The sequence below is a fragment of the Centroberyx affinis genome, unplaced genomic scaffold (assembly GCF_046629955.1).
Source record: "Centroberyx affinis isolate AG114_WGS23_722 - 3 ecotype Tasmania unplaced genomic scaffold, CSIRO-AGI_Caff_v1 ptg004767l_1, whole genome shotgun sequence".
NCBI lineage: Eukaryota > Metazoa > Chordata > Actinopteri > Beryciformes > Berycidae > Centroberyx > Centroberyx affinis.
In genome coordinates, this window is record NW_027282312.1 from 36,038 (window position 1) to 51,072 (window position 15,035).

Consider the following 15,035-nt stretch of genomic DNA (forward strand, 5'->3'; position numbering starts at 1 on the left):
GGAACCCCCTCAAGGACCCCTTTTGGTCCCCAGACCCCACGTTGAGAACCACTGCCATAAAGGGTATTGTGGTGAAGAAGAAGAAGAAGAAGAAGTCTGACAGTCTGTACATTTAAATCTTATATTTATGGCAAAAGATTCAATAATTAAAATCTGCTAAATCTGAAGAGTTTCCTGTCATTTCATCAGTACTTGTTACTGCAACATCAGTGGAAAACAGCTGTTAACTTTAAAATTTATTTGGGTATTAATAGTTACATTATACTGACAAGCCCAGTCTGAACACTTCCATGTTGGGTTTAATGTGGTAGTTTGTATGACATTTGACTAGGTATGAAATTATGTTAACTTTAGAAAACTTTCAAACAGAAAATACTGGTTTTGTATTTAATCTCTTAACATCTTTAACGTCAAAATTGTCTGTAATGAGGAGGCTCACACTGCTGCCTCCTTCCTCCTTCCTCCTTCCACCTTCCTCACAGGGCTTTCTGTGGGGAAAAAAAAAAAAAAAAAAGTCCGGTTCTTCTCTTCACTTCTTCTTGACAAACTTCTTGCGGGCTGCGTTGGGGTTGGCCCTCCGCCTGCCGCCGCCGCACTGGCCGTCCCGGAGCTGCAGGTTGGCGGCGCGGCTGTAGATGTCGTTCTCGCAGAAGGGCGAGGCTCCGGCCTCGTAGTTCGGGTCGAACACGTCGGTCTTCTGCCGGGCCTTGCGGGACAGCCTCTGCTGGGGGAAGCGCTGGTCCTCCACCAGGTGGGGGTTGTTGCCGTGTTTCCCTCCTTGAGGTGTGGGCAACGTGTACTGCAAGGGAAAACCGGGAAGTTTACACGAGGGTCTTCATTCATTAAAAAGGTTCTACATGCATCTTTTCTACATCGATAAATCGTTACGTGGTTTAGTATATTTACAGTAAAACGGAAGACCGACAGCTGGAGGGAAATCTGCTGGGTCGCTTTACGGCACAAAAAACGGGAAGAGGTTCCGTTCTTCCAGAGCAAATGGAGCTAAAGCTGAAAGAGTGTCTGGCAAATGTTTATCCTCTTCGGGGAGGGAGTACAGGGGCTTATGGGAAATGTAGTCTTACTTTGGAGAAGCACTAACAAAACCACTGATGTGACATAGAGGCGACCAGTCGTCTCCACCGTGCCCTCATTTGTTTGCAGTGATTATACCAATTATACCATTAATTTGATGATGAAATGTTGATATTTAAAAAATGTTACATATGGCCCCTATAATCACTGGTTCTACAGAGTGACAAAAGGACAAATACAGTAAATCTACAGATATACTGACACCTTTCCAGTGGCTGGTTTATGGAAATCTGCCACTGATTTAAGTGGGTATTATATTTCATACTGTATTTTTTCTGAAGTTGGGTACTGGCTTATTTGCAGTATAAGCAGCACTAGGCATTACAATGAATATTTGGTGGGAAATAAGCCAGTGGCTCATGGTGGTGAATAGGGCTGGGCGATATGGGTGAAATCAATATCATGATAATCATAAGGATTTTTCTCTATCAATATATATATCACGATATGGTTCATGAATGCAAAATCACGTGAAATTAATCAAATTAACGTTCATCTCATTGAACCGAATGGTAATGTTAGGTGTGATGTCGTTCCTGCCATACCTCTCATTTTATCAGAGTTTTTAAGTAAAATTTGCTTGTCATCACCAATTCAGACAGCAGAAATGTGTGTGTCACGATATCAAAATATAATATTGAATTATCGCCCAGCCCTAGTGCTATGCATTCCAGTGAATGTTTGGTGGGAAATGGTTCCTGCTTCCTCTCACCCTCAGCCCCTTTGGGTTCAGCACTTTGGGGTTCTTGGACAAATGCATCTGGATGCTTCCGTCCTCGCTGACGGTCACCGCGATCTTTTTCAGCGTCTTGTTGCCGCAGTGAGAGCAGAACACCTTGCTCATGTTGGTCGTGGTCCTGAAATGAAAGGGAAAAAAAAAAAAAAAAAAAAAAATCGACATTTTTTTCGACAGAGAGGCGGCTTTGAACCCGACTCGATCGTACTCACTTGAAGCAGGCGTGGCATCGCAGGATGTGGTTCCTGGCTTGCTTTATGAGCATGCCGTTGACGGACAGCACGTGCAGTCCGATCTGAATGAGAACGTTCTGGAAAGAGGAGAGCCGCTTTCAGTCAGGGTGGGGGGTGGTGGGGGTGGGGGGGTTGTACGGTTCATAGTTCAGGTCGTATTTCACACGGCTTGAGGTTCGACATAGATCATATCGTTAAGTGTCCAGTAGGGCTGGGCAATATATCAATATTATATGGATATCGTGATATGAGACTAGATATCGTCTTAGATTTTGGATATGGTAATATGGTGATATGGCATAAGTGTCTTTTCCTGGTTTTAAAGGCTGCATTACAGTAAAGTGATGTCATTTTCTGAACTTACCAGACTGTTCTAGCTGTTCTATTATTTGCCTTTACCCACTTAGTCATTCTATCCACATTACTGATGATTAAAGTATTTATCAAAAATCTCATTGTGTAAATATTTTGTGAAAGCACAAATAGTCATCCCTACAATATTGTCGCAACATCGATATTGAGGTATTTGGTCAAAAATATTGTGATATTTGATTTTTGTCCATATCGCCCAGCCCTACTTACAACTGAACATTTAGCCCACTTCGTAGAAAATACCGAGATATATATCGTGTATAGTCATTCAGCCTAAAAATACCGAGATATGATTTTTGGTCCATATCGCCCAGCCCTAGTGTCCAGTGAAAACCTTGGATCTCCAAAATGTCAACTTTTCAAAAAAACCGTGACAGACGGCTTTGTCTTCAGTTTGGCCTTCATGCATTGTTTATCCAGTGGGGTTTTGTAAGGGTTCCGTAAGACCTAAAGGTGGCAGAACTTTCTCAACCCATAGAGGAGCATTTAGTCCTTCAAATGAAGTTAAAACATGAAAATCACCCAAACTGGATTTAGAAGACTTTCACAGGACAACGGCGATATGTTAAGTGAGGTGAAAAAGGGGGGAAATTGTTTACTTGTGATGCATTTTAATGTTCTGCCTTTCCTCAAAGTCACAATGAAATGAAACTTTTTATCTCATTAGCTAATTCTCAATATCATTAAATATACGCATTTAACAATAAATGGCAAAAAAGATTTTAGTCCTTTTCTTATGCATTTACAGTGTTTGCGTGGTTTACTTCATGTCGTATCAACATAAAAAATTTCAACTATAAAAACCATCACAGATTTTTGAACAATTCCCCCTCCCTCTGGAATTTGTGAGGCTCGCGATTATGAAAAAATGCATTTCTGAAGACTTTTGAAGCGTCCCTCGCTGCGTTACGCCCCAACATCCTGTTTCAACTGGAAATTGAACACTGAATTATGGAATCAAGAGGCCAAAGAAATGCCGTTTCCTTGTGACTTTAAACAGATACTTATTATATTTATATTTAACAGATTACCTGCATGGCGAAGTCAGTCGTCAGACATCCCACTCTGACATCAGCTGGAGCCGTCCAATCACCAGACTCCATCTTAACTTGGCTGATGTTACTAGGAGTGATCCAACCACCGCCGTCATCATCATCATCATCACCTTCTTCTTCTTCATCCTCCCCGCTCTCTTCCCCTGAGTGGTCCTCAGACTCTCTCTGCTCCTCTGTCTCTGGCAGCGTCTCGACCTCTGACCTGCTGTCTGACACAGTGATGTCATCCACATTCTGCAAGAAGCAACCGAACATCGTCATGGCAACATGAGGCGCGTGCGTGAGACGAGGACGCTGTCAGACAGACACTGTTAAAAAACAGCTAGTGGTGTTAGAGGAGCTGCTGCTGTCGGCCAATCAGGGCCCAGTATTGTGAGGAATTTTCTAATTTTTCAAATTCATTTGATAATCATAAGTAGGGCTGGGTGATATGGACAAAATCAAATATCACAATATTTTTGACCAAATACCTCGATATCGATATTGCGACAATATTGTAGGGATGACTATTGGTGCTTTCACAAAATATTTACACAATGAGAGTTTTGATAAATAATCATCAGTAATGTGGATATAATGACTAAGTGGGTAAAGGCAAATAATAGAACAGCTAGAACAGTCTGGTAAGTTCAGAAAATGACATCACTTTACTGTAATGCAGCCTTTAAAACCAGGAAAAGACACTTATGCCATATCACCATATTACGATATCCAAAATCTAAGACGATATCTAGTCTCATATCACAATATCGATATAATATCGATATATTGCCCAGCCCTAATCATAAGGAATTTTTTCCAATATCGATATACATTGCAATATGGCTAATGTATGCTAACTCACATGTTAAATAATCAAGATGATTATTTCATCTCGTTGAACTGCATGGTAATGTTAAGTGTGACGTCAAACAAAACTGACATTTCAGACAAGATTCCTTAAAATGTGTCAGTTTTTAAATAAAATGTGCTTGTTCTCATCAATTTAAACAACAGCATTGTGCATCATATCAAAATATTTTCATATCACGAGGTTATGATTCCACTGAAAGACAAGAAACAATAATATTTAATTGTTGCCCAGCCCTACTTTTAACTACAGTACAACTCCATTTATTTGCAAAACACCATGAAGCATTACTCTCATCCTGAGCCAGAGCAGATCTGAAACAAAACAAAAAAAAAATCATGAAAACTGAATGATAACAATACGGGAACTTTCACTCACTAGCAAGTCCAGCAGGTCCGCCTCGATGGACGGCAGCGGGTTCCTCCAGAACTGGAAGCTGTTGAACTCGTCAGCGGGGACGGAGGTCTGGGTCTGAGCCGGACTCTGCCGGCCGCCGGATGAGCCGTCCGCCGGCTTCTACCAGGACCGCCGACCATGAGAGAAAGATGCTTTAGGCTAAATTACACAACTATGAGTACATTTTATTTTACTCTTTAGTTTTTTTTCAATCGCTAACATGCATCGGTCAAAACTCTTCACACAGTCAGTGAAACAGAAGTCTGTGTGGACCAAACTGTGACTCATTTTTCGTTGCTTTCACACAAAATGCATTCAATGAGCACATTTTCCAAAATCCATTAACTCTTTTCTCATTCATACTCCCCCACCTGCAAAACACTATATATCTGCAGCACGTTTTTCAAATGCTAACGCACTGTTTTCAAAACTGTTCAAAACACATTCAAAACAGAATGATGGCAAAATTTTGTGCATTTCTGCAGTAACCATATTTCAATATCTATGTCTTTCAATATCTTAGCATATTATAGAAACTCTTCGCAGAATATTTACAATAAAATGAAATAATCATCATTCCAAACACAGCTGAAAGCTTTTAGTCTCGTTACCAAACAGACAAAATTATACATGTTGTTGATGTTTTTATTGTAATTACTGTATTATTGCAGCCCTGGAATTTCAGGAATTTGTTTTTTTTTTGTTTCAACTTTTTAGTAAATTACTATATGCAAAGATATAGAAAAAAATAAAGGATATTGAAGCAAACTGCTGCATTTCTGATTCATTCTGTTACATATACAGTCAATAAAGTGAAAAGGTGTGATTCTTATTCTATAGTGAAATACTGATTTATGTGAAAAATCATTCAAACTTCAAAGATAAAAGTTCATCATTTATGTAACGCTCCCTGTTGTTAGTGTTTTTTAGGTCAGTGTGTTATGAGTGACAGTGTTTGCTTTCTGAGTGAGAACTGTTGCCAGTGTTATGGTGGAATGAGCTTATTTTGAGACATGTATGAAGTGTTTTGGTGGTTTGAGTTTTGGAGGTGAGATTAACTATTGGGCCAAGATGCATGTTGGTAATGCAGACTGTATGAAGAGTGTTGAAAAAGTGGCTTCAGTATTGACCGATGCTTGTTAGCAACTGAGAAAAAAACTGTAATAAAATGTTTAAAGAATTCACGGATAAGTAACTAAGAATGACATCATCAGTCTTACCCTGGAGGGAAAGTGGAATCCTGCAACATTAACCGGAGCCTCTGGGTGGCGCTGTGTGCTTTGAATTTGAACCTAAAGGAGAAAATGTTCCGATTATTACTGTCGCTTGGAACGAAATCCAACCGACTACAGCCAACCACCCCAAAACACAAGGGATTATGGCAGAGGTGGTAGAAGTACACAAATTCCCTACTCAAGTAAAAGTGCAAATACTCATTTAGAAATATACTCTGGTAGTTGAAGTACATTTCAAATCCTTTACTCAAGTCAAAGTATAAAAGTACCTGGTCTTAAATTTACTTAAAGTATAAAACAAAAGTCGTTCTCTAAAAAAGTCATTTCTAATGTTCTGAACTGGTTTTCTGTTGAGCGTTCCTCTGAATCCCAGATGAGAAAGAGTCTGCAGCTCAGATCAGGAACCTGAACCCTAGCAGCTGAATTCACGAACGTTAATTCTCTCTCTCTTGTTGCTTCTCTCTCTCTCCCTTTCCCTAATTTTCGGTGTCGCTTTGCCGAACAAGCAGCCGATCACATCTGGCTCTTGATCAGCTGCTTCCGGGATGGAAGCCGTCTGATGCTGAAAATATATATATATTTTTTTTTTAGAAAATCAGTTGATGATTTCCCGAGAGTAACGAGTCTGTTTTGAAAATGCAGTGAGTAGAAAGTACCGATTTTTCTTTTGAAATGCAGTGAGTAAAAGTAAAAAGTCTTCAGTGATAGAAAAACTTGAGTAAAGTACAGATACTTGAAAATCTTACTTAAGTACAGTAATGAAGTATTTTTTTTTTTTTTTGTTCTTAACTGGTATGAAAGTTACAGAGACCGGAGTCACTTTTGTTTTGACTCCGTCCCGCCACTAAAATGTCCAACCTGCAGGATGACAGGCCACCAAAACTCTGTCCAATAAACAAGCTCCTTGTGAGTCATGTGACTTTTGTTTCCAAGCCCTGGTCGGCTTGTAAATGGACAGCGTGAACCTTAAACGAACCGAATACAAAAACACAACAAAGTCACCTTTTCCACTCTGGTTTCGGACAAAAGAAAACCAGCTGGAGGTGAGATCACACCCTGAAGGCCCGCTCACATCTAGAACAATAAAAAGGTTGAAATCGCTCTCAGTAAATAGAACGTCCAAAACCATCACTAGAACTGGATTTTTGGGTTGATCTCAGAGCGTTTTTTTGGATGCAGAAACAACAATAAAACATTTTCCACCAATCAGATTAAAGCTGTAACGAAAGAAGGCTGAGGAACTGATGAATGCTTCAGCAAAAGCGTCTCGTTATAGTTTATAATTATCTTTACGGTTATTGATCTAGATGTGAGAGCATTCGGTTCTCCTAGCTCCTCTCTCCTTTACAGCGACACATGAACATAAATTCCTACAGCCATGTCCTTTAGTTACTTTAGAGAGCGAGTAAAGTAAAGGCAAGTCAGCAAAGTAATCATCCTCCATTTTGGTGTCAAAAATGCCCCCCCCCCCTTTGGAAAGGGGGGGGGGGGGCAAGATAGTGGCATGAACCGACACAGATTTGCATATGCAAATAATAAGTGTTTGTCTTCAGGACAGGTCGGTTGTCGTAAATCGTAGTTTTATTTATTTTCTAATTACATATTTTTCATGTAGTCATGTATGGCACGTCTAAACACTTTTTTTGTAAATGAAAACAAAGTAAAGGAAGAACAATGAAAAGATTTTGAATAAAATCTAACATTTGATTCTTAATGCTATGTTGTGCTTCCACCTATAAGCTTTATTGACGAAAATATTTTAAAGATTTTTTTCATTTATGAAAGCTTTTGTAGCTTGAAGTTAGTTCAAATTCTGGAAGTTTTGTAGGCAATGGCTTCCCTTTCTTGGTCATGTAGGCGAGTCCTTTTATTTATGTATTTATTTTGAAAAATGTACATAGGCTGCAGCCTAGCTGTATTTTATTTATTATTGTGCAGCCGTAGAATAGACTAACAATTATCAATATATATCACGATATGGTTCATGTATGCAAAATCATGTTAAATAATCATATGAATGTTCATCTCATTGAACCGAATGGTAATGTTAGGTGTGATGTCAAACAAAACTGAAATTTTCAAATAATATTCCTACCATACCTCATTTTATCAGTTTTTAAGTAAAATTTGCTTGTCATCATCAATTTAGACAGCAGAAATGTGTGTCATGATATCAAAATATCTTCATATCATCACGATATGATTCCACTGAAAGACGATAAACGATAATATTGAATTATCGCCCAGCCCTACCAACAATGGCACACAACGGCCAGTGCTGCTGGGCAGAGTGGCAGGTGCCGTGGTGCCACTCTCCTCAGCGACATCTGAGGTGCCACTGTTAGTTGACAAGCCAGTGGAAGTGCCACAGATCCGGAGGAAGTGCCACAGATCCGGAGGAAGTGCCACAGATTGTTACCTTGACTTCTGGCTCTTTCCTCAGGTGTTCGGCCCCGACGTGCTCCAGCTCCAGCTGGTAGGTCAGAGCCAGGACTTTGATGTCTGTGGCCGACAGACTGGGGTAGTCTCCCGTCTTCTTGGAGAACTCGGTCACTGGGCAGAGAGGACAAACACAAGAGAGCTCAGACCGTCTGCTGCAGAGGAGGGAAGTAGAGCTGCAACGATTTATCGATTAGTTGTCAACTATTAAATTAATCGCCAACTATTTTGATAATCGATTAATCGGTTTGAGTCATTTCTAAGAAAAATAAGCCAAAATTCTCTGATTCCAGCTTCTTAAATGTGAATATTTTCTGGTTTCTTTCCTCCTCTATGACAGTAAACTGAATATCTTTGGGTTGTGGACAAAACAAGACATTGAGGACGTCATCTTGGGCTTTGGGAAACACTGATCCACATTTTTCACCATTTTCTGACATTTTATAGACCAAACAACTAATCGATTAATCGACAATGAAAATAACCGTTAGTTGCAGCCCTAGAGGGAAGCTCAGCGCAGCGTGGCGGCGGCCGGCGGGAGGTTTACCCAGTCTGATGTGTTCGGGGTGAGGCTCTTTGAAGTTCAGCTGGTACGGCAGGAACGCCAGACTCCTCCTGGTGGGTTTGTCCCGGATCTCATCAACCACATCTTTCAGGGTGTAGATGTTCTTTCCGATTTCCTACAACAAGTCAAACCAACACAGACGATCGGTGCCATTTAAAGGATAATTCCTCTCTGGTTCTGCACACACAGCCAGCAAAGTGGCAGGTGTCGGCGCTCGTTTTCCTCCTTCAGAAGAAGAAGAAGACATTTGCTGCCGTTCATTCTTGTCCAGGAGGAAAAAACAAACTTCCACAGAGAGAGAGAGAGAGAGAGAGAGAGAGAGAGAGAGAGAGAGAGAGAGAGAGAGAGAGAGAGAGAATCCATCACAGGAAACGCGAAACCTTAATTTTGCTTTTCAGTTAAGAAATGGAAGTCTCCTCCAGTACACAAATCAAACATGTCGCCTCTGAAACTTTACACACACATCCATGTCTCTTTATTTAGGTCTTCGTTAGTCGGGGCAGCGGTTCACTTCCAGCTAGGTTGACACCGTGACGTTTGAACAGAGTTAAAACAGAGTAAATATTTACACACGGCATATACTGCAGAGTGGTGAACTAGACGCATAGCCAGAAGTAAATGGGCTGTAACTAAATGACCGGTATTCTCCTTAAATGTTGCCTTTGGCGTTAAAGAGCAAGCAGCAACTGACTGGCGTGGCCCCGTGTGGCGACTAGCTTAGCAGTCATCACAGTCTGATTGACGACCCACGGTGGACTGCAACCTTTTCTGGGGGGGGGGGGGGGTCTGGTTTATTTCAAAGCTTCCAGAGGTTCAAACGTGAATAAATTCTCACCTGGAGAGGCGCTTTCTTTAAAAATGCTCCAGCGTCTGCGACAACATGCTCCACCAACGCAGTAGCCATCTTGGATCGAGGACCAATCCGACCAACCAATCAGTAAAGGCAGTGTAGCAGTCACATGGAGAGCAGAGAGTATAAACGCAAAGCGAGAGGTTTCACTCCTGTTTACTTAACTTTGTTTATGGACGTTGTTTATGGACTTGTCATGGACAATAGAAAATATGACTTTCTGGTTAATAACATTCTTATTCTTGGACATTTTTATATACACAAATCAAAGTATATGAAAGTGAAGCCTGAGGTTTAGTGTGTTTCATAATGAGTTTCTTTCTTACATAAAAGCCCTTAAAGTCATGGAAAATAAAAATGCAATGAAACTTTTTAGTATAATAGAAGAATGGGTAACACTTTATAAAAACCATCATTAATAAATGGTAAAATTGATAGTTAATTAACTTTAGTTAATAGTTATTTTACTGTTAACAAACAATGAAATGATCGTTAATAATGTTTACTAATTATTAGTAATGCTATAATTTATGTTATTTTATCATTCGTTTGTGTAATATAAAATCATTTGTTTATAATTTGTATATTGTATCATAGCTTTTTACCCTTTTTACCGTCTCTTATCTGCTATGATACAATATATAATTTATAAACAAATTATTTTATATTACACAAACGAATGATAAAATAACATAAATTATAGCATTACTAATAATTAGTAAACATTATTAATGATCATTTCATTGTTTGTTAACAGTAAAATAACTATTAACTAAAGTTTAATTAACTATCAATTTACCATTTATTAATGATGGTTATTATAAAGTGTTACCGAAGAATGTGATTTACAAAAAAAGCCCTAGCCCTTTAAGTTATTATTTTTTCTTTTTGTTATATTTAATATTATTTCAATCTCTTATCTGTTTTGATTTGTCTTTTTTCTGTCTTTTTGGTATGCACCTGATCCTATTGGTATACTGTGAAAATTTCAAAGCCATGATGTTTGTACATGGAAATTGTTTAATGAAAAAAAAACTCCTGTTTACTTCCGCCTTCGAGGTAACCCCGAGAAACCTTCTTTTTTGGGTCTTGGAGTCAAATAAATCTTGACATTCGGCCCAATATCGCTGCAGTGTAATGTTTAAGGTCTTAGAGGTCTTTAAATTTGTTTCCAAAATGTTTTAAGCGTATTTTCTAGTAGTACGTAGCAGCACAAAGCTGAGGTGAACTTTATTTCCAAGCGGGACGATTATCTTTGCCCGTTTTTCCCACGGGTCCTGAACGCAGCGTGTGTGTACGTCCCAATAGGTCACGTGACGGTTTGTTGACGTTGTGGAAGGAAGATGGCGGCCCGCTGGAGCAGTGAGACGGTGGTGGTTGAATTTCGAGATGCCCAGGTATTTCAGATTAGCACACAGCGTTAAAATTAACGTAGAACATAAGGCAAATGTTCAAAGTAGTGTTTATCAGTGTGGGCGTAGCGGCAGGCGAGAGGAGTTTACCTGTAATACTGTAAAACACACAACTCAAACACACACTCAAAGTTGAAGTCGCGTTACTTTTCGTGTCCTCAGTTTCAAATTCATATTCTGGACATCTCACACATTTCAGTTGCACCCTAACACACAGAAAATATTAAATTCAACCCGTATATTCTTCTTAATATCTTGGATAACTGTTACTTTTTTAACTGCAGCCTAACACACACACTAAAATGTCCAACTGTCCTGCAAACACCTTCCCCTGTGTCAGTATGAGGCTCGAGGTCTTCGACTTTATATCTCATTTACATCACACCGGCAAACCAGATATTTAGGTCGTTTATTCAGGCAAGGCAAGGAACATGTATTTGTATAGCACATATTCATACAAATGAATGCAATTGAACAGAGAGTAAAAAAGTAGATAAATAAAAACAAAGGTTTAAATTACAACAACATTAAATAAATAAAAACAGATAAAAGGCATAGTACACAAAGTATAATTAATAGGTACAATTTGAGTCTAAAAATTTGAGTCTAATATTATCTTTTATCGTGTTTCAGTGGAATCATATCGGTGATGATATGAAGATATTTTCATATCGTGACACACATTTCTGCTGTCTAAATTGATGATGACAAGCAAATTTTACTTAAAAACTCATAAAATGAGGTATGGCAGGAATGTTATTTGAATATTTCTGTCTTGTTTGACATCACACCCAACATTACCGTTCGGTTCAATGAGATGAACATCCATTTGATTATTTAACGTGATTTTGCATACATGAACCATATCGCGTTATATATCGATATCGAAACAAATCGTTATGATTATCATGATATTGATTTCAACCATATGGCCCAGCCCTACCCTAGATCTTGTTGTTTTTTCCCTTGTCTGTTCCCAGGCCACCGCCATGTCAGTGGACTGCCTGGGGTCCCATGCTGTGCTGTCTGGGTGAGTTCAGCCTGAGCACACTGCAAGTGATGCTGCGTTCATGTTATATTGGATTTAATGGAAATAGTCGAGTTTTAGTGGTGGAAAGACTGATTCTTTTAACTCAGCTCGACTTACAGCTGTACAGAGCACGATCACAGGCTCAAGTCACAGTTTTAATTGCTTGAGACTTGACTTGATGCATGAAGAGAAGACTTGAGACTCGACTGGACTTGGGTTCTGGTGACTTGGGACTCGACTCTGACTTGTACTCTGATGACTTGAAAAGGTTTCTAAAGTCTTGACTTCAGATCTTGTGTTTGTGTAAATGACTCAGATTGAAAGTGATGAGATTTGTTCCAGCCGACGACTGAATTTAAATTCTGTTTTCTGAATTTGTATGGAAGGATTGAATTTATTGAAGTTGAAACTGATTCTAGAAATCAAACTCATGATGCTCTTACCAAGTTTCTATCCTATTAAAACCATATTGCATTGAAAAGTCCTAGATATTTAGTTTTCTTTAAGATATGAAATTGATACTGGACTCTTGATTTGTTCTGACTTGACTTGCTGTTCTACATTTAGACTTGAGACTTGTCTTGAGACTTGTGCCTCAAAACGTGAGACTGACTTGGGACCGACTTGGTCACACTTGTGTGGTTATGTTTACATCTCGGAAATAGTAGTGTCGTTGCCATAATGAGGGAGAGGAAAATGACATCTGATGCGTGATATCCAGCGGAGGAAAGTGCTTTTCTAACCCTTCCGCGTTCCTCTCGTTTCAGGCGGCGTTTTCTCTACATGGTGAATCTGGAAGCTCCCTCCGAAGCGCCGCGCAAAATCGGACGCCAGAGCAAGTGGGACGTGGGAACCGTGCAGTGGAATCCACACCGATCGGAGGCCCACGTCTTCGCCGCTTCTGTGAGTCTCACCCGTGTTAATAAAGAATCATTCATCAGCCGTTCAGTCATCTGGAAAGAATTTGGGCTTATTTTAAAGGGAAAATACCCCCCCCCCCCCAAAAAACAAAACAAAACCCCACTTTAACTGGGTGGTGGGGTGGATTGGGAGGATGAGTAGGAGAGACCAGGGGGTTGGGAAAGGGGAGGGCGGTTTTATATTTTGTATATTATATGATGATCTTGTATTATGTATACCAGAACCTTTTGAAAATTCAATAAAGAGATGTTTAAAAAAACAACCAAAAAAAAAAAACACTTAAACACAAAAACAGAGAGTGTACGGTGGCCAGTAAGGGCAAAGTTTGAGAACAGACAAAAGACGAAAGACTGAATATAACTTAGGCGTTTCAATGGCTCAACTCAGAAAGTTAGCGGCCGGTGTGGCGGAGACTCTTATCGATCTATCCACCAAAGACCGATATCATTTTCTAATTCTGACCCTGCTGACGTCACATCATGAAGTTAGATATTCCTCAAGCTCGGTACTCTGCCTGATGAACATTGCCGAGCCTTTTTGTGTTTGCAGAGCAACCAGCGAGTTGACCTGTACGTATGGAGAGAGGGCTGTGGAGAAGTCCACACGTCCCTGCAGGGACACACACGAGTCATCAGGTAACTCCGCTCTTATTAAACAACAGTCTGCTCATAATGATTCCTATCAGAATCAGAATCAGAAACACTTTGTTGATCCCCCCGAGGGGAAATTGGGTTGCAGTTGCTCACATTCTAGAAGAGAAATATATGTAAGCATAGAGAATTTATAAGAAAAATAGAAAAAAGAAAATAAGAAATATGTCAAATATGTGCATCACCCAGGTGGGTGCTACACATCGGTGGTGGATGAGTTGAGTCCCCCCCCCCCCCGATATGTGAAGCGCTTTGAGTACCTAGAAAAGCGCTATATAAATGTAATCAATTATTATTATTATTATTATGTGCATTATACTACAATATATAACAATAATAATATAGAAATAAGAGAAATAAGAAATATGTACAGATATGTGCATCATACTACAATATATACAACAGTGTAAATAATTAAATAATTATTGCACAGTTGAATTATTGCACAAAATTATTACCAGATATACATATATATATACAGGATATACAAATAGTTTGATTTCATACTGTGGAAGAAAACTCAGTTTGACAGGATTATTCAATCTGCAGGTTTAGAGCCAAGGAACTCAAAATCTGGATGATTACACAGAGTTTTATAGTGTTGAATATTCATGATTATGTTAATACAGATAGAACATAATAAAGCTACTGGTCACAAAGTATAAGGTCACATGAACAAGACTGAACAACCAATTATAATTATAGTTCTAGCGCTTTAAGGAGAAGACAAGTTATTATTTTGTCAGTGTTTATATGAGATTTCTCCATTTGCACAACACACAAGATGTTAGAGTTTAATCTTATAATGGTGAAGCAGATTCAGTATTCTGGAGTTTTAGGCACTAAAATATGGGTTAAAGGTTACATATTAAGTGAGAATATTTGTTTATTTGTTTATTTAAAGGATCCCCATTAGCTGATGCCATGGCAATCAGCTAATCTTCCTGGGGTCCACACCTGGCATACTGTACATAACACATTACATGATAAACATTAAATGACATTAATATACACTAAATGACATCAATATACATTAATATTTAAAAAAATGCAAGCTTACATTGATATGAAAAAAAGAATAACACATTCATATACAATTCAAAGCCAGTCATCACTGAGCATACATTTGGAATATACTGTAGGAATGTTGCTTATTATAGGTACTTTTCCATTTCCTCCTCAACAATACAATCTCTGTT

At 39.1% G+C, this 15,035-nt stretch overlaps 2 protein-coding genes across 3 annotated transcripts; one reads left to right on the forward strand and one right to left on the reverse strand.

Moving 5' to 3' along the window:
• Positions 1 to 133: 133 nt before the first annotated feature.
• nob1 (NIN1 (RPN12) binding protein 1 homolog) lies at positions 134 to 9,891 on the reverse strand. Of its 2 annotated transcripts, XM_071545091.1 has the most exons (10): positions 9,809 to 9,891; positions 8,956 to 9,088; positions 8,389 to 8,522; positions 5,955 to 6,026; positions 4,888 to 4,893; positions 4,707 to 4,821; positions 3,465 to 3,661; positions 2,041 to 2,138; positions 1,805 to 1,949; positions 134 to 799 (listed from the first exon to the last, which is right to left on the reverse strand). In XM_071545091.1, the coding sequence occupies exons 1-10, from the start codon at positions 9,875 to 9,877 to the stop codon at positions 530 to 532; spliced, it is 1,239 nt and encodes a 412-aa protein (XP_071401192.1). In that variant the 5' UTR covers positions 9,878 to 9,891; the 3' UTR covers positions 134 to 529. The 2 variants fall into 2 exon arrangements, with proteins under 2 accessions (XP_071401192.1, XP_071401191.1); XM_071545090.1 differs by lacking the exon at positions 4,888 to 4,893 and having other exon boundaries at positions 138 to 799; positions 3,465 to 3,722; positions 4,717 to 4,854.
• A 1,272-nt stretch (positions 9,892 to 11,163) lies between these two features.
• Positions 11,164 to 13,821, forward strand: wdr59 (WD repeat domain 59; the record flags this gene model as incomplete). The annotated part of the gene is made up of 4 exons (XM_071545085.1): positions 11,164 to 11,220; positions 12,216 to 12,265; positions 13,033 to 13,168; positions 13,736 to 13,821. Coding segments are annotated over exons 1-4 (326 nt in total), but the record flags the coding sequence as incomplete, so codon positions are not given.
• Positions 13,822 to 15,035: the final 1,214 nt, after the last annotated feature.

Bases quoted from the DNA above. Each gene is read 5' to 3' on its own strand.
- nob1 (XM_071545090.1), bottom strand. From the start codon at position 9,877: ATGGCTACTGCGTTGGTGGAGCATGTTGTCGCAGACGCTGGAGCATTT. The intron at 9,089-9,808 runs GTGAGAATTTAT...GACTTGTTGTAG, and splicing joins TAAAGAAAGCGCCTCTCCAG to GAAATCGGAAAGAACATCTA. The intron at 2,139-3,464 runs GTAATCTGTTAA...TCCTCTTTCCAG, and splicing joins CGACTGACTTCGCCATGCAG to AACGTTCTCATTCAGATCGG.